Source organism: Protomyctophum bolini, assembly GCF_963924005.1.
Source record: "Protomyctophum bolini genome assembly, chromosome: 8".
In the NCBI taxonomy this organism is placed as follows: Eukaryota; Metazoa; Chordata; class Actinopteri; order Myctophiformes; family Myctophidae; genus Protomyctophum; species Protomyctophum bolini.
In genome coordinates this window covers 46,556,323-46,575,829 of record NC_137869.1, presented here as the reverse complement: position 1 = coordinate 46,575,829, position 19,507 = coordinate 46,556,323, and the positions used below count along the sequence as shown (strand labels likewise).

The 19,507-nt window shown below is 42.7% G+C and overlaps 1 protein-coding gene across 2 annotated transcripts in view; it reads right to left on the bottom strand.

The window, feature by feature from the left end:
• LOC308319331 (uncharacterized protein) overlaps positions 1-19,507 on the bottom strand; it is a 95,121-nt gene that overhangs the window by 31,763 nt on the left and 43,851 nt on the right. Inside the window, exon 6 of one of the 2 annotated variants that reach the window (XM_080769355.1) lies at positions 15,333-18,757. The exons of the other annotated variant lie outside the window; for it this stretch is intronic. Coding sequence (XP_080625481.1) covers positions 17,505-18,757 — 1,253 coding nt within the window. The 3' untranslated portion in view covers positions 15,333-17,504. Of the gene's footprint in view, positions 1-15,332; positions 18,758-19,507 lie in introns of those variants that run through there. 2 annotated transcript variants of the gene reach the window in all.

Here is a 19,507-nt window from a genome sequence, read left to right as displayed (position 1 = left end):
ATTCAAAGCTGACGATCAGGTACTGCACTGCCTAGTCCCAATACTGCTCCAGTGTCCTCTCATCCCTCCGGTACTGCCTCTTCAGCCTCTCCTCCTGCCTCCTCCATTTTCTCCGCTGTGTTGGTGGGCGCTCACCGCGGGTCTGCCATCCCTCAAACAGTCTCCACCAGGAGGCGCTGCTCATCTTTGAGCCGGCGGATGAAGACCCAGATGGATAGTCCTTGGGCCGGACGAGATATCGGTACCGAAAAGGCGGCAAAGTTTAGTTGTGATTTTTTTATTCCTATACATCCCTAGATTAGGTTTTGATATGATAGACCTTGCTGACTGGCAGCTTTTTAGTGGTTATCACCTCAAACCCCCCTTTTTGGTATATGTCTCTGGCGAAATTGTGTAAAGGCATACATTAATTCACTAAAATTACAATTACAAAATTTGTCATGTAGTATCTTGACACATAGGGGTAAGTAGCAGAATAGTATTTTGGGGCATGCTACCATTGTATTGTTAAATATGACCTGCATCATCCACAGAAACACAAAGAAATATACTGTCCGCTTAACAAATAACAACAAAGATGGTTATTTTCCAGCACATTACGGTGAATATCACTGCCTCACTTGTATATAGAAAACTTCCCATATCCCTAAGCTTCAATTTAAGCCCAAGATGACCTTTCTATCTTGAAAATGACTCTTTCTGTAGCCAAAATTCTGCACTATACCTCAAATCTGTGAAAATTGTATATTCAAAAAACTAAAAAGTGCCTTCCCTGGAAATCATCTTCTTTCATTATATCATCTCCTTTGGATGTGTTGAACTATTAGCCAGCCACAGAAACTTGTAATAAACCCTTAAGTACTACATAATTGCAATGTATATTGTCTAATTAAGGAACCTTTTTGACAAATTATATTGTTCTTCTCAATACCTTATTCAATTGGTTTTAGAGTTACATAGATAGATAGATAGATAGATAGATAGATAGATAGATAGATAGATAGATAGATACCTTCATTGATCCCACAGGGATACAAATACAGGACATAGAAGTAGTATAGTAATTTCAGACGAATAGCAGCACAAGACAACTTTAATATGATACAAAAATAATGTAAAATAATCTGCTGCAGAGCAAGGAGCCAACACAGTCAACAAAATAAAATAAAGTATACAGATGTATACACTCTATACAATCATCCTGTGTAAAGTAGACCGTAAAAAGGCAATCCTAGTTATGACATCAGCACAAACCAAAACACAGGTGACATACAGTATCAGCTATAACAGAAATATGTTACAACTTACAATGTCACATAACATCACTGAGTCACAGAGGTTCAATTACCTAGCCCCTTGTTATCATTACTTTAAAGGAAAGGAAACAGTTGTGCATATTTTATTTTTTCTTTCTTTTTTTGAGTGGTGCAACCACTCCAAGGAACACCAATGTCCGTCCCTCCTTATGTCCATCTTTATGTATATGTCCCTATGTTTAGGGTACCAACAGGGTACTTCCGATTTTTTTTTAATCATCATCAGTATCTGAGTCTGTCAGCTGTGCAGGGGTCTCCTCCTCACTGCATTGGTTGGCACAGGTTTGTAATTTACACAGGTTTGTGCATTTCAGCCCATTCTTGAGACATGTGCACTCAGGTAGTTTGCATGACCTCACACACTTGCAGGATAGCAACTGCAAGACAGCATCTGGTGCTGGGGAACCACGCATCCACTGCATTTCCAGCTGCCCTTCATCATTTGTGGTCCACCCATGGTCCACAGGGCTTGGTACATATGGCTGGGTTTGAAGAGACCGTCTCCAGATAGCAGCCTGATAGTTGGCACGAATTGAATGCATAAACAGGCAATCCTGACATGGTGGAAGCTGGCTGGACTCTACCTCTCCACGCCTGGTGCAGAAAAGTTGGTAGCGAAGAAGATTGACTTCTGTAGTGTGTGTAGAGGGTACATACATGCGGCAAGTGATTTCCTCCAGCTTCTTAGAGAGCTCATCAGAGAGAGTCCAAGCACGGCCCAGCTCAAGGAAGGCTTCTTGGTATGCCCTGTCTGACCAGCCAGCTTCCACCATGTCAGGATTGCCTGTTTATGCATTCAATTCGTGCCAACCATCAGGCTGCTATCTGGAGACGGTCTCTTGTGGACCATGGGTGGACCACAAATGATGAAGGGCAGCTGGAAATGCAGTGGATGCGTGGTTCCCCAGCACCAGATGCTGTCTTGCAGTTGCTATCCTGCAAGTGTGTGAGGTCATGCAAAATACCTGAGTGCACATGTCTCAAGAATGGGCTGAAATGCACAAACCTGTGTAAATTACAAACCTGTGCCAACCAATGCAGTGAGGAGGAGACCCCTGCACAGCTGACAGACTCAGATACTGATGAAGTACCCTGTTGGTACCCTAAACATAGGGACATATACATAAAGAGACATAAGGAGGGACGGACATTGGTGTTCCTTGGAGTGGTTGCACCACTCAAAAAAAGAAAGAAAAAAGTAAAATATGCACAACTGTTTCCTTTGCTTTAAAGTAATGATAACAAGGGGTTAGGTAATTGAACCTCTGTGACTCAGTGATGTTATGTGACATTGTAAGTTGTAACATATTTCTGTTATAGCTGATACTGTATGTCAGTTGTCACCTGTGTTTTGGTTTGTGCTGATGTCATAACTAGGATTGCCTTTTTACGGTCTACTTTACACAGGATGATTGTATAGAGTGTATACATCTGTATACTTTATTTTATTTTGTTGACTGTGTTGGCTCCTTGCTCTGCAGCAGATTATTTTACATTATTTTTGTATCATATTAAAGTTGTCTTGTGCTGCTATTCGTCTGAAATTACTATACTACTTCTATGTCCTGTATTTGTATCCCTGTGGGATCAATGAAGGTATCTATCTATCTATCTATCTATATATCTATCTGTCTATCTATCTAACTCTAAAACCAATTGAATAAGGTATTGAGAAGAACAATATAATTTGCCAAAAAGGTTCCTTAATTAGACAATATACATTGCAATTATTTAGTACTTAAGGGTTTATTACAAGTATCTGTGGCTGGCTAATAGTCCAACACACCCAAAGGAGATGATATAATGAAAGAAGATGATTTCCAGGGAAGGCACTTTTTAGTTTTTTGAATATACAATTTTCACAGATTTGAGGTATAGTGCAGAATTTTGGCTACAGAAAGAGTCATTTTCAAGATAGAAAGGTCATCTTGGGCTTAAATTGAAGCTTAGGGATATGGGAAGTTTTCTATATACAAGTGAGGCAGTGATATTCACTGTAATGTGCTGGAAAATAACCATCTTTGTTGTTATTTGTTAAGCGGACAGTATATTTCTTTGTGTTTCTGTGGATGATGCAGGTCATATTTAACAATACAATGGTAGCATGCCCCAAAATACTATTCTGCTACTTACCCCTATGTGTCAAGATACTACATGACAAATTTTAGACTACCAAGTCGATTTTCTTTCTTTTATTCGTATATCTTCCCTTCGAATCCAAATCGCAGGAATTTCCTGTGTGGTGGATACATCGGGATATGGAAATAAGCATCAGTCGCCCTGGCGCAGAGAACGTAGTAGAGTCGCTGCCGTCAGCATTTTGAATTTGAAGATTCTGAGGTATTTGTTGAGGGCTCTGAGATCCAGTATTGGTCGTAGCCCCCCCCCCCCCCCCCTTCTTTTTGACCAGGAAATAGCGGCTGTAGAAGCCGTCGTTTTGTTGGTCTGGAGGAACCTCTTTGTGGTAATATATGAGGCGTTGATGTAATCAAAGGCTTTATTACAAAATAAGGCTGTACATTTATCGAACATTTTCTGTACACAAGTGCATTCGCATGTTTCAGAATAACAGCAGCAACAACATTTTTCGGCGGAATGTTCACAGTGTCTTTTCCTCTCTTTGTGTTTATCATTCTCGCTCTCTTTACCTCTGGCTCCGATGTGGGGCCCGTAGCCTTTACACATGGAGCCGAGCTCGAACCTCCAGGCATGGGGGGAACGGTCCTCTGGTCCCCCCCCGGGAAAAAGTTCCTCACGCTATCTAGCGCGGCCACGTCCTCGTCCGTGGTAGGAGCCTCTTCCACGGGGAGCTCCCCGAGGGATGTATTCTCGTGGCTGGCTGCGAGCGCGGCCGGCTGCCGCTCTATCGGCGGGCTGACCGCGAGTCTGTCCCCGCTCTGCCCGGTACCTCCAGGGCACCCCTTGAGTGGCCTCGTTCGGTCGGTGGACGGGCTGAGCTTCCCGTTGTGGCGGACGGTGTGGAGGGGCGGCGTGTCTGGGTGGATCTTGACCTTGTAGGTGACGCAGCCCTTCCGCGTTTCTCTTGCTGTCTTCCCCGGCAGCAATGAGCTCCGTCAGGGCTCCCTGGAACAAAGTCCGTGGGGGTGTTAAAGACCCTCGGAGTAGTGTTATTGATCGGTGTTACCGGTCGATCCAGGATGGTGGCGCGGAGTGTTCCAGTTGTGGGAAAAATGTCCGCCCACCGTGTACGCTATTGCATGAAACACAGCGTCATGGCTCGACCCAGGGACTCGACGGCGTTTCTGGTCATGAGCTTGGCCTCGTCGTTCAGACGTCTCACCTCTGCCTGCTGTTCAGCTGTGGTGGCGTCTCCTGCCAACTCCAACAGCACGGTGAGAGAGCCCTGTAGGAGCGCTTCGGCGTTCAGGGCTTTCGCTATGGCAGTGAGGTGATTGTAGATTCGTCTGATCGAGGCTGAGGCCGCTCTATCTTTTTGGTCTGGGAAAACAGGGTCTTTCCCCACGGGACAGTACTGGGGCCGAGTCGGGTTGATCAGGTATCCCGCCAGCAGACGATCGGCCTCGGGTATGCCGTCCAGTCCCGCTACCTTGGGGTCTGCTGTGTCGACCGAGAAGGCACCTCTGTTTTTGGGTGGATCAGCAGCGTTTGGGGCGTGCCCACGTGAGAGTGAGGAATTCCCTCACCCCCTCCGCGTAGGGTATAGCACATAGTTTGTCTGGCGTTTTGGCGACCTTGCCATAGTAGAGCCTGTGCTGGGTTAGTGGGCGCGGCTGGTGCTAGCCATGGCCGTCCGCATCTGAGTGCTGCCGTCATATATATTGCGAGCAGCTCCGTCTCATCTCGGGGGAGTATAGGTCGGGTACCGGGGCTGCTGCTTCGACGGGCGCCGCTACAATCTGTGGTGCGTCAACGACCGCCATCGGGGCCGCCTGAGCTGCGGCGAGCGGGAGGCCTTGTGCGATCTCCATAAGTACGGCCACGGTGTCGTCGTTGTCGTACGGGATGGGGCTATCTGAGCCCGCTCCGCCCCGTCGAGCTGAGCGCCGTCGTATCTGTCCCAGTTGAAGTGATCCTCCTCACCTTCGTAATCATAGCCTCCTTGGTCATCAACGAGGCCCTGTTCGTCCAGGAGCGGCCCTCTGTGGCGGAGGGGGGGGGAGGCCAGGGGAGTTCGCCCAGCACTGCCGCTGTGCTTGAGAAGGTGACTGTTGGAGCCGTGGAGGAAGCAGCCAGCCGCGCTCGTGGAGGCGCCGCGGCTGTTACTAACTGGGCCAGCGTTTAGCTGAAGTGTTGGCTGCTTCTAGCGAGCTACACGTGTTGGAAATTGTTCTATTTGGCCCGGTCGAACACGGAGACAAACAGCAATATCCTTTTTTTTTAAATATATATATTTTGTTCGTGAGTGTAGCTTAAAACACTAGCGAAAAACACAAATTCCACCTCGTGGTACCGAGCAACTTACCCGTGTCACTCGTCCTGTTGAGATTTGTAAGAAGTTTGGTCTTTCTCTAGTGATGAGCTTGTCTGTCATTAACGCAGAAGAAGAAAACGAAAGCGAATGACGCCCAGATAGCAGCGCAGGTGTTTATACCCTCGGGGGAGGGACGTACGTGCACTGCGGCATGACGTAAAAAAAGCCCGTCCTAACATCATTAGAACGTGAGTGTATAAGATTTATTCTGTCTTACGTCCAAGAATGGACATAACCCATAGTGAATTGATTCACGAGTAGACTTTAATATAACCTACTGTTGTCCAGTGACTCTGCGGACTTGGCGCTTGATGTGCCGTAGAACACTACGGTACATGGCTTCGGTCTTTCCGCTCATGAGGACCATGCAGAAAGGCACGGCCCTCCCCATGTACAGGCCATGGATGGTGTAGAATTGATAAAACGGCCTAGGGCACGTTTTTAAAGTCCCGTCCATATAGATCTAAAACAAAATTCAAATGTTTCATTCATATACATGCAAAGACTATATATATATGGCACTGAGCCAAATTAGGGCATTTTTTTCTTGATAAAGCATTGACATATAATATGCGATCACATTTTATTTTTTGTTTAGACTAAACTACACTAGGCCTTTAAAAATGAGACAAGGGAATGATGGAAGGCCTACAATTATCGATTGTAACAAATGTGTCAAATTAATCTGGATGGGGCCTATTAATTATTATTACATAAGAATTAGTCTAATATTTCCATTGACCTTATATATATTTCACTGTGACGGATACAAAGTTTCATGACGGACGGAGGGGTTCTAACCTGGCGGCACTGCAGGGCAAGCTTCCCGAAATTGTCTTCGGTCCCGAAGACAATATAGCCGTGGGGGATGTTGTGCTTGGACAGAAATCCCCCCCCCCCCCCCCCCCCAGCTCACGGCCCATTCTCCTACAACGGCCACGTCTTGGAGGGCATGTGGGATAGGGGGCATGAGGCTGGCCCGTCTCCTCTCCAGGCGCGTCCTTACGGCCTCAAATGGAGGCATAGCCGCGACGTCGCGTGCCTGGGCCAGGATCTGATTTAATAACATCATAGGGTTATATGTTTCGTTCATATATTGACTTGCAGAATTAAGTTTGACAAGCATCATGCTACAGAATATATCGTTACCTGGTCATAGACCCTTCTGGATGGGAGAGACGGATCCGCGGCCACGTGGCGCAGCATTTGCTCTATCAGAGCAAGTTGTGGCCACCAAATCCGCCTCCTCTCCATGCCCGTGTTGGCCAGGTCCGTTGATGATGCGGATTTGGGGGTCATCCGCCTCAACGTCGAAGGCATTGGTGGTTACATACACCCGGCACCCTGTTCTCCCACACCGCCAGTACATTCGGTCATTCCGAACCTTATTTCTAAGGTAACGGAATTCCCCAATTATCAGCACCCTGCCACCCCGACTGTTTGCTATCTGAATATACACATCAGCCATCATGAAAAGAAAAAATACCACGAGATTCTGTTCCTTTTATACTAGCCTACACAGGTGATATTCGTAAAAGTAATTTCCCTCTGATTAATACAGGGTCTGAGCGTAAAAGTGAGTGGCCTCTACAAATTAATACATGGGAGTGTGCGTTAAAGTGATTGGCATCCAATAATCGGCAGGAGCTGTGCATAGCCTACACGTGATTTCTCCCTTCTAATTAACACAGTCCAGCTAACATGTCCATCTGTGCCCCACTTGGGTTTTGACATGGGCTATGGGCATGGGTTCGAAGTGGGCCGTGCACCCAGTTTTCACAAAGGGCCCACCCGTGTTAGCCCATATGGGCTTACGTGGGTTTCTAACTGGGTCTTAGGTAGTATCCAAATGGGCCATTTTATTTCAGAACCATGTGTGCACCACCTGTGTTTGCCTACACGTATATGGGTTTGAACTGGGATCTGATTGGGCCTTAAGTGGGTACCAGCTCTGCGAATTATATGTGACCCATGTAGGCCACACTTGTGTCCGCCCTCATTGTCTTCCGTCCTGTTTCTGTTGTCCCCTGCTGTCGATTGTTCATTCCTACGGATAGGATGCAGTGTGCCACATTGGCGGTGTTTCCAGTTTTCTGCAGTAGTTTCTTCAAGTGTTCATTCAAACTTTATGACTGGATAGCACTCGATCTGTAGAGTCCTACATTACTATCTCCTACGATCAAGGGTTAGGGTTAGGGTACTGTAGCATTCCGTTTTTCATCATTTTTGAGGATTAAAAAAAAGACGAAAATCACTCCGACACCATGGACTATAGCCCATGGTCTGGAAGTGATTTTGTCTTTTTTTCAAATCCTTGTTTTTCATCGTTTTTGACCATGGATTATAGCCGTGTTAGGGTTAGGTTCCACGGGCTAATCAAGTGTAAATTCGGGGGTCGTTGACAAGAAAAGGTTTGGGAACCATTGTTGTAGAGGGTCTATAGAATATATAGATGTTGATAGTATTAAGTTAGTGACTTTGACAGTGTACAAATGGAACCGTTTTTCAGCAGGTCAAATGAGGTACAGAAAACCGTATGACTCCCAGGCTGATCTCACTGGGGAAAAACTGTATGAGTTTATTTGTTTAAGAAGTAACAAGTAACAGTCAATGTAAAAATAAATACTGGATGTGACACTAGCAAGCCGAAATAGCTCAGTTGGTAGAGCGGAAGATCTAAAGGTCCCTGGTTCAATCCCGGCTTTCTGTAGTTGAAATGAGGTACAGAAAACCCTATGACTCTCAAGCTGATCTCACTACTACTTACTATAGTATGTTGCTTTTCATGATTTCGAAGGATTAAAAAAGAAGACATGAAAATCATGAAAGATGACATACTATAGTTCATGGTTTTGGAAGACATACTATAGTATGTTGTTTCATAATTGGAGGATTAAAAAATATCAGGCAAACTCCAACTCCAAACACTAACTCACAGGCAAAGGAATACTGTTGTTGGAGATAGCAGGTAACTGAGTTAGGGTGCTGTCGTCATTGTCATGAATTGTCTGGAACCACTGGATCAGTGTGTTAGAACATTGGCCACATGATCGGGAGATGGTGAGTTCAAACCCCACTTTACTTTCAAGACCAATTTCACAAGAACAAAAAAGAAAAGCAGTGTGAATTGTCTGGAACCAGTGGCTCAGTGTGTTAGTACGCTGCCACATGATCGGGAGATGGTGATTTCAATCCCCACTCATGTCTTTACTTTCAAGACCAATTTCACGAGAATAAAAAAAAGAAGTGTGAATTGTCTGTAACCAGTGGCTCAGTGTGTTAGAATGCTGCCACATGATAGGGAGATAGTGAGTTCAAGCCCCACTCAAGTCTTTACTTTCAAGACCGATTTACAGAGGAATGATCTTTATTGTATGTATATATATATTATTATTGATATTCTCTTATTGTGAAGTAACAAGCCCCAGACAGGAAGTGCTTGTTATCTGTTCAGTATATAACCGGTGTAAATAAATATGTCAGAGACGTGTGTCGTACTGATCCAGCAACACATAGCTGATGCCTCCTGGTGTGTTATTTATTTACTCTTCAGTATTATTCCTCCGTCAAGTATATTTCTTCACTTCTATATTTCTGGTACAACACGCTATTACAGCTGTGAAACTCTGTTGAGTTTCACAGCTGTAATAGCGTGTTGTAACTCTAGTGACTAGAGTTATGGTCATGAAATTGACCGGTTGTCTCTTGCTTTTTAGTCTGTGCGTTACCGTCCCTCCCTTCTTGTGCCTGCAGTCAGTGTATATTGTTATAGACTAGAGTCTAGTCTATAACAATATACACTGACTGCAGGCACGAGAGAGGCATACCTGGGTCAAACAATACTGAAGCCCATCTTTTTCTTTATGAACTTTAATCTGTTTAAACCAATGACCTCTTCCTACAGGAAAGGATTCCAAATAAGCCAGCTGGCTTCTTCCCTTCCTTGCATTGTATTTTTGTTCTTTGATATGTTATTGTACATGTTTTGTACTACATGCTAAATAAATAAACCTAAACCTAAACCAGGCCAGCTTTGTTTGAGGGATGCATGAAGGACATGAAGGACACGTGTACGCTGTGGGACTGCGTGGCATGCTGAAGTCCAAAGGGCCAGTTCTGTTCAGGAACACCAACTGAGGTGAAGCTAACACAGGCTAACACAGTGTGTGCTGCTTATATACTGCAAGCAATCAGTTTAAGTGATTATTGGGTGGAGAATGGGCAGAGTGGAAGCCAACGCCCATACTGCTACATAATGGTCAAGATGATATTTGACTGTATTTAAGACAACTATTTAAACTCAGATTTTACAGTAGCCTATAGTGATTTGACCTACCTAGTTTGACGATTGGTTGTAAAACCATATCTAGAAGTCTGTGTTGGCTGTCAATTTCTTGTTTGTAGTGGAAAGCTTCATCCTCATAATCTGTTAGAGAAGTGTTGTCCATACTGGTCACAGAATTAAGCAGCTCTTGTTTGTTTTTTTCGCACATTTTGATGTGTGAAAGGGAGGAGGTGAAACTCCTCCTCCAATGTGTTGTGATGACCTTTCTGTAATGAGCACACATAAAGGACCATAGCTGTTAAACCTTTATTTGAAAAACAATAGAATATGAACATGCATTTTTTTTTACAGAGTAAACCTGCCTTTACAATTCAACATTCATTTAGGACAAACATGATCAAAATAAGGGATTGTGTGTGGTGATAGTGAATGAGTTTATAAATGATCACATTATCACAGTAACCTATCATTGTATATAGTCAATCATGTTGAATATATCTAGCTGGATTAATTTGGTGATAATTATTTCAACTCAATGAAACTCTCTGAAAAAAGCACTCATCATTTAACAGCTTCTCCCTCTATATGTGTCTACTCTTCATGTGTGTTTTCATATTTTTACTAAACCTTTAGCCACAACACTCAAAAGGCTTTCCCCCTGTATGAGTCATCATGTGTCGTTTTAAGTCCCTATTTTGACTACAGCCCTTGCCACAAACTGTACAGGTAAAGGGCTTTTCCCCTGTATGGGTCATCATGTGTGCTTTTAGCTTATCTATGCGAATAAAGCCTTTTTCACAAACTGTACACTCAAAGGGTTTTTCCCCTGTATGAGTCATCGTGTGTGATTTTAGGTGACCATGTTGACTAAAGCCTTTGCCACACACTGTACAAGTAAAGGGTTTTTCCCCAGTATGAATCATTGTATGCTTCTTCAGATAAACATTTCGGTTAAACATTTTGCCACAATATGTGCAACTAAATTGTTTCTTCCCTGTGTGACTCGATATGGAGTGACTTTGTTTTGGGGCTTTGTGGTGATGGAGCAGCTTGTTGCTCAAAGACACACTATGTCCTCCCATATGTTGTGTATTGTGTGATTTAAGTGTGTTTACCCCTGACTGGTAAACCATGGTCTCATCCCACTTGTCACTGTCTTCAGTGTCAGATTCAGAACAGTGTGATGTTCCGCAGTCCTCTACATCAGCATGTGTTTCCTTGTGTTGAGATGAGGTGTTGGCTACGTGTTCTGTTTGTATGTTTTCGTTATCATCTTCATCTTTCACTGATAGTAATGTCTCGTTTGATCCACCATCCTCCTCTGATCTTTGAAGTAACTCATTGTGTTCCTCTTTAATCTGTGGATAACAGGGTTCCTCCTGGACCTGACTGGAGGTTCTCTCCTGCTGCACATGGAATACTTCTTCTTTACACACAGGGAGGTGAAGGTAATCTGTCTTGTTTTCATCACGATCTTCACTTTTCACTGATAATAATATAAGCATTGAGCCATCAGCCTCTTCTGATCTTTGAGGTAGCTCCTGCTGTTCATCTTTAAACTGTGGAGACTCTGGTTTCTCCTGGACCAGACTGGAGCTCCCCTTGTGCTTCTTAGGAAAAACCTCCTCTTTACACACAGGGAGGAGCAGGACGTCTAGGTAAAAGATAAAACAATTCAACTTTTGAATGATATTGCCGTGTTTAATATGATTTTGTTACTTATTCAGTCAAATTAACCTGCATATATTCAGCATCCTTAAAACTTTGACTATTGCCAATGTAACCATTTTAGGGAATGCTCAACTGACCTATACAGACAAACAGTTAAACCGCACAATAAGAAACATTTGACTACATATATTTCACATTCTTCTATTTTTTAAGACAACAATTAATTCAATATTTGTTGTACAGTATAGTGATTTGACTAACCTGCACTGTGTAGTTTGAAGATTGGTTGCAAAAGCATATCCAGTAGTCTGCGTTGGCGGTCAATTTCTTGCTTGATGTGGAAGGCTTCATCCTGGAACTCAGTTAGAATTCTTTCAACGATCCAAAATATCTCTTCAGCAGCAGCAGATAGTCTATGGTTGATCAAGGACTTCAATGTTTGTAGTAAAGCCATGAATTATACTGATACTGTTTCAGCTAGTGCAGAAAGTACGTTTTTTTAATTAGACTGATACTATAGTAATAATAAAAGTCAGTTAACTAACTAGCTAGTGTAGAGTAAGTTCAGCTCTTAACACATGTGACACCAAGCAGAACAAACTCTTGTTAAATACTAACAGAGGGCCCTGATGGTCCAATCAGAGTGAGAGGGCCCTGATGGTCACAAAACAAAACAGGCCAATCACTGCTCCCAACAACAAGGTAATTTGCATTTTTATAAAACAATAAGCAAATAAAACCTTTTACAAGGACATTCAGATTTAGTATAAATGCTGCACTATATGTAACTTTCCTGTTCTACCCCGGGTGGTTGCCTTAATAGAAAACACATATAACACACATTCAGGAATCATATCAAAACAAATAATACAAGCAGGGAAGAGAAAACAAAAATACTATAAGAGCAAATGAATTAAAGGCAGCAGCAAACTCCTGCTGTTTATTTAGCTGTGTCTGGAACGTGTGCCCATGGGCATGGCATTCTTTTAAATCACAAAGGGCAATTTGAGTCTGGTCTGTAGGTTATTCCATGAGCCAAAAAAACGCAAGGCTTTTTTCCCAGCCTCAGATTGTGTGTGGGTAGCACAGCCAAGTATTGGATCTGAGATTGAGAAAGTTTTGGGCACGTTCAAATTTAGAATATATATGTTTTATATTACAGAACAGACAATAGCACATTGTTGGAGAGTAGGCTACACTAGCGGTGATCCTTTTGAAACTTCTCAGGGGAATTTCCGATGCCAATTTGAGTCTGGTCTGTAGTTCATTCCACGAATACTGGACAACTCACCCATGTGAGTTGTCTTCACTTTCTGACATGGCGGGGTGAGTTGTCTGTACTTTCCACTGGGGCAAATTGGTAAAGAGAAAGGACGGACAGCTCGCCCCGAAAGTCCGGACAACTCACCCGTGAGTTGTCTTCACTTTCTGACATTGCAGGGTGAGTTGTCTGTAAAGTGAAGACATCTCACCCTGGTGAGTTTTCCGGACTTTTGGGGTGAGATGTCCGGACAACTCACTTGGAGGTGCAAAAGTTGTATTGTTACCCATTCGACGACCGCAGGGGCCAAAGAAAGACTTTTTACCCCCCTCATGATGAGGGTACTATCTCCCTACGCAGAGATACACTCTATAAATAAATGTGTATTTGACCATGACAGAATTACTTCATAGAATTACTGTAAATATTTATGTGTCCAGTGATCTTAGTGAATGTTTCACCTTGTAAAATCCTAATGTAGAAATGGAATATAGATCAAGTTGCTTTTGTCCCCTTTCCACATGTTGTTGCAGGAGGATAAGTATGTTCCAGTCTAAATAACTTAAATGCAAATGATCCCCCTAGCCTGTATGCATGTTAGACTCCATCCACTGTAGGAGTAGGCGATAATGTGCACTCTACTTATACTAAAAGGCTCACATGCAAATTGATTGTTCCATCCATTCAACAACAGGATTACACACCCTAATCCATTCTCACCTGTCCATTAACAATGGGGCAAACATCCTCCAAAACATTCCACAACATTCATGTGTGCTTTTAGACAAGGTTTTACTAAACCTTGTGCCACATACTTTACACTTTCCCCTGTGTGAGGCCTCATGTGTGTTTTTACTAGATTTAATCCGACTAAATCCGAGACAAATCACAAACCTTATACCCAAAGGGCCTTTAATTCTCCTGTATGTGTCCCCATGTGACTACAGCCCTTGCCACAAACGTTGCAAGTAAATGTTTTTTTCCCCTGTATGAGTCATCATGTGTGATTTTAGATTACCATGTTGAGTAAAGTCTTTGCCACACACTGTTTAAGTAAATGGCTTTTTCCCCTTTATGAATCATTGTGCATCTTCAGATGTTCCTTTCGATTAGACATTTTGCCACAATCTGCACAACGAAAACGTTTCTTCCCTGTGCGACTCCCATCGTGGAGTGACTTTGATTTGAGGTCATGGACCAAACTATTTCCTCCCAGATGTTGTGGATTTTGTGAGTCTGCAGTCTCCAAAAAAAATCAATATTTTGAATGTAAATTACATCCAAATCCCAATCCTATATACAATGTTCCACTCCATTCACACAATACTGTAGGAGTAGGCGATATGCACTCTACTTGCAGACACTCATACTAAAAGGATCACATGTAAATTATTTGTTCCATCCATTCAGCATCAGGGTTACACACCCTAATCCATTCTCCATAATCCATTCTATAAATGGATTAATGCTATTCACTGTAGTCTGACATCTATGTCTGTAGGCCTATGTATGTTAAATAAAAAGGCAAATACGTTTAGGGATAAGGGGTGGCACAAAATAGGGCCCTATTAGTGTAAAATAAATAGTATTCAAAAGTATTCAAAATTTCTAGGTAAAAAAGGTTCATGATTATTATTATTAAATAGGTTGTCCTAATAGGGTTAAATATTTTATATATAGAGTAGTATACAGTATATTGTATTTACTGTATTTTGCTGGAACCTCATCAAGTAGGCTACTGTTGGTGGTGGGGGCTCCTCACTGGCAGGTGAGTCATTAGGGCAGCAGTGACAACACAGACATATGAAAAATCTTGAAAGCTTGTGAGACATTTTGAATAATTTTGCACAGCACAATACATAATGCATGTGGGGGTCTCTGTGACCATGTCCGTCTGTCTGTGTGGAAGTAATTTTGCAAATTAACTTCACATGGTGACATCTACAGAGTGTGACCACTAGATGGGAGTATAGTATCTAAAATGGTGGTGGTGGGTTGAGTCCGTTTGTCTGCAGTAACAATGTCAATCAATAAACCCAGAGTATTCTTTCATAAAGTAGCCTAGTCTGGATTACTGTTAAATATGGTATAAATGAGCCTACAATTTATACCATTGGTTCCCTCAACTATTTTAAGATGAGACCCAATAGACGGGTGACTCTGTAAAATGTAGAAAAATGCCTGAGACTATTATATAGTGCAATATACTTTGCCAGTGCCTTTGAGGTATTTTCTCCAGTTTTGTGATTGATTGAAAACGTTTGATTGATTTATTTCAGACACAATGGGTCCAAACAACAGGGAAAAACAAAACAACAACACAGAGATATCCTATGTATCAGGCTATTTGCACTCCAGGCAGTCCTTGTCAATTAAAAACATATAAACATTGCCTCCAGTGTTTCCAGAAACATGAGGAAAAGGCTGTATCACCGTCTGCGACCGCCGCGCGTCAAAACAGCCGCCTCCATTATTTTCAATGAACCTATCGCACACCGGCGGCGTCCGACGCGCGCTGGCGCGGCGCGCCGATAGAACCAGTTATATTTTCCGCGCGGCAACGCGTCAGACGGAGCCGGTGTGTGTTGGGCTTCACTCTGTGTGATCCCTGCTAAGGAATAATTAATACATTCTTTGATTCCCTCAGCCTACACATGAATCTAAACATAAAATACCTCAGTACAGCATGAAAGGTGGGTAGGATTACTGGTCACAAACATTTCACTTGCACTGGTCCATCTTGGGAGTTTCAGGAAGATTCGAAAAGCATCATTATATGCCACCTGAAGCTTTTCGTTGAAACTCAGGCGAGACCGTCCAAATCGAATGGACACTGGGTAGTTTGAAGGGTCTTTCAAATACTCTATGTCCTCGCCATCAGCCGTGTTCCTTCCAGTTACGTCCGCCCCGTTGATGGACAGCAATGCGTGGCCCACTCGGAATTCCATCACGCTGTCCATACGAAATGACCACCTTTTCGTCGTGGATCTTGAGCACCAGATCTAAAGGGTAGCTGAAGGTACTCTGGTACCATTTTGTATTTGTTTTTCCTACTCATTTGTAACAGTAGCACCATTGAAAAAGGACTATTTGCACTGATTTATTTTATTGAAGATTGTACTGATTTATTCTGAAGATTGCTCAAGATCAAATGCTACCTCTTATACAGGCCTTGTTCTGTATTCTGTTTTTTAGTAGCAACACTGAAAGCAGTATTTCTTAGGTTTATTTTTAAAGATTGCACTGTCAACTCGTTATTTGCACTTTGTTCTACTGTATGTTCAATAATAGTAGCAAGTGCAACTATAAAATAGCTCAAGGCTCTATTGCTGATTACTTAGGTTAGGATCCCCGCAGTGGTGTCCGATTAGAACTACCAGGATGCTTCGACTTCTGCCTTCTCCCTGATGGCGACCCTTGTTATAATATTCTTCGACTATGCTTGTCAGGATGACTAAGCCAGTTAGATCTATCCATATATGGTTCTTCTACCACATCTGACGGCTCGGGCCAAATATAGGGATCGTCATACTAGACATGTCATATAGCCCAACGTCCTAGTCAGAGTCTTCGTTACAGCGACCCTCTTTAATGTTGTCAATACTGGTTTTTCTTATTTGTCAAATGAAAATAAAGTAGGCCTATCTTCTTGAAAAGAAGATTAGGCCTTGAAGTTAAAGTATTTTGTTTTTGTTGTGTATGTGGCATATGAACACAATAAGCAAATAAAACTTTCATATATTTTAGATTCATTACACAACTGAAATATTTCAAGCCCTTTCATTGTTTTATAATGATTAGTATGGCGTCCAGCTCATGAAAATCAAAAAAAATCCTATCTCAGTGAAATTAGAATATTTTACGAGACTTTTTGAAACGAGAAATGTCGACCATCTGAAAAGTATATTAATGTATGCAGTTACTACTTGGTCTGGGCTACTTTTGAACAAATTATTTCATCAACGGGGTGTGGCATGGAGGAGGTGATCAGCCTGTGGCACTGTCGAGGTGTTATGGAAGCCCATGTTTGCTTTGATAACCGCCGTAAATGAATTTGTAATGTTCAGTCTTATGTCTCACACCTTCCTCTTGACAATACAACCAAGATTCTCTGTGGGGTTCAGGTCAGGCCAGTTGGCTGGTCAGTTAAGCACAGTAATACCATGGTCAGTACACCAGTTACTAGTAGTTTTGGCACTGCGGGCAGGTGCCAAATCGAGCTGGAAAGGAAAATTAGCTTGTCAACATACCGAAGCACAATGTACTCTAAAAAGATGGCTGTGTTGAAACCATTGTTACATTTTCAGTCAAGAGTCAGTCAGTGGATCAACACCAGCAGATAACATTGCTGAAGCGGATTTAAAAAAATAAATTGAAGCTGATTAAATTGGTGTCCCACCTGAAAACGCATGTTCTGTTAGTGTTATTGAACAATAACTGCTATAACAAACTGTATATAGCAGTGATTTCTGATTACTGTTCAGAATCTAGAGCAAACTTCACGTACAGTACCATAAACTAATGTTTTTTCCCCCGTTCATGAGTTCGCATGTGTTGTTTCACAGCACCCGTCTGAGTAAAGCTTTTACCACAAACTGTACACATATAGGGTTTTTCCCCTGTATGAATCCTCATGTGTTTTTTCAGAGACCCCGTCTCACTAAAGCTTTTACCACAAATGGTACACATATAAGGTTTTTCCCCTGTATGAATCCTCATGTGTTGTTTCACATAACTCATGCATTTGAAGCCTTTACCACAAGCTGTGCACATATAGGGTTTTTTCCCCCCTCCATGAGTTCTCATGTGTCGTTTCACATCACTCATGTCACCAAAGCCTTTACCACAAACTGTACACATATAGGTTTTTTCCCCTGTATGAATCCTCATGTGTTGTTTCACAGCACCCGTCTGAGTAAAGCTTTTACCACAAACTGTACACATATAGGGTTTTTCCCCTGTATGAATCCTCATGTGATGCTTCAAACTACTCGACCCGCTAAAGCCTTTACCACAAACAGTACACAGGTAAGGTTTTTCCCCTGTATGTGTCATCATGTGACTATTCACACAATACATATGATCAAATCCTTTACCACACACTGTACACATAAAGCGTGCTTTTTTCCCCCCTATATGAATCTTCAAATCACACAATTTATGAAAGCCTTTACCACAAACTGTACACGTAAAGCGCGTTTCCCCATGAGTGATCGTGTGACTCTTCAGTCTGGCCTTACGATTAAAGCTTTTGCTGCAAACTTTACAAGTAAAGGTATTTTCCCTTGTATGGATCAGTGTGTGCCCCTTCAGATCACTTTTTAGTCTAAACTTTTCACCACACTCTGTACATGTAAACTTCTCCATGTGACTCATGGAGCATGTTTGTTTTGATGATTTCAGGTCTTGGGACCGCTTGTTACTCAAACATAGTCTTTGTTGTTCCACATGTTGTTTCTTGTGTGATCTCAATTTGTTTAAAACGGACTGATCTTCCCTAGTCTCCTCCCACTCATCACTGTCTTCAGTGTCAGATTCAGAACAGTGTGAAGGGAGGAGCTGATCTTCACTAGTTGGTTGTGCTACAGGCTCTGTCTCATCATCACTTCTCACTGCTAGGAATGCCAACGTTGACCCATCAGCCTCCTCTGGTGTTTGAAGAAGCTCCCCGAGTTTCTCTTCAATCTGTGGAGGTTGTGGTTCGTCCTGGACCAGACTGGAGCTCCTCTCCGGAGAGACCTCTTCTTTACACACAGTGAGGTGCAGGAACTCTAGAATAAGATACAATGAGAGTTGATCACACACACACACACACACACACACACACACACACACACACACACACACACACACACATTACAGCATTGGCTATAGACCATTGAATAAAGCTTGTTCTGAACAGAAATGCCATCTGGGACAACGCATTTGAGATAAAGGCGATCGAAAGAAACAGACCGAGTGGGCACGCACTTCAAGATGCCTCACCCCATTGCAGCTTGACAACATCAGCTAGCAACCCAGTGCTAATTTAAGTAGCATCACGACTTCATAATGATCATCGATCATAAGCACTATGATAGATCAATTGACATAGATCTACGCTAATGGCACTGGGTCTGATTCATTTAATCCGCATAGATCTATGCCAAAGGCGGGAATGGGTTAAGAAATGCAGACAAATTGCACAAAAGTTTCACTATTAGAAGCAGCCTTTGAAACACATCTGAACTGCATCACAAGGTTAGGCTAGCAGTTTGGGAACGTTTGCGTTTGTACTGGCTAAATAGGGATTATGAATTCCTGTCGAATATCTTAGTTACAATGAAATTGAGTTGCAGTTTTTTCTGGTAACTTGCATTGTGCCAGTCCGGCAATCTCCCTCGGTCACCAAGCCCCCGGTGTCCCCACTGAGATGCTCTAAATCCCGGCCGAAGGTTCATGGTAATCTGAGTACTGTGTACTCGACCAGCGCGGAAAGTCATTTTCATGTAAAGTCACTAACATACAGTAATTGCATTGGT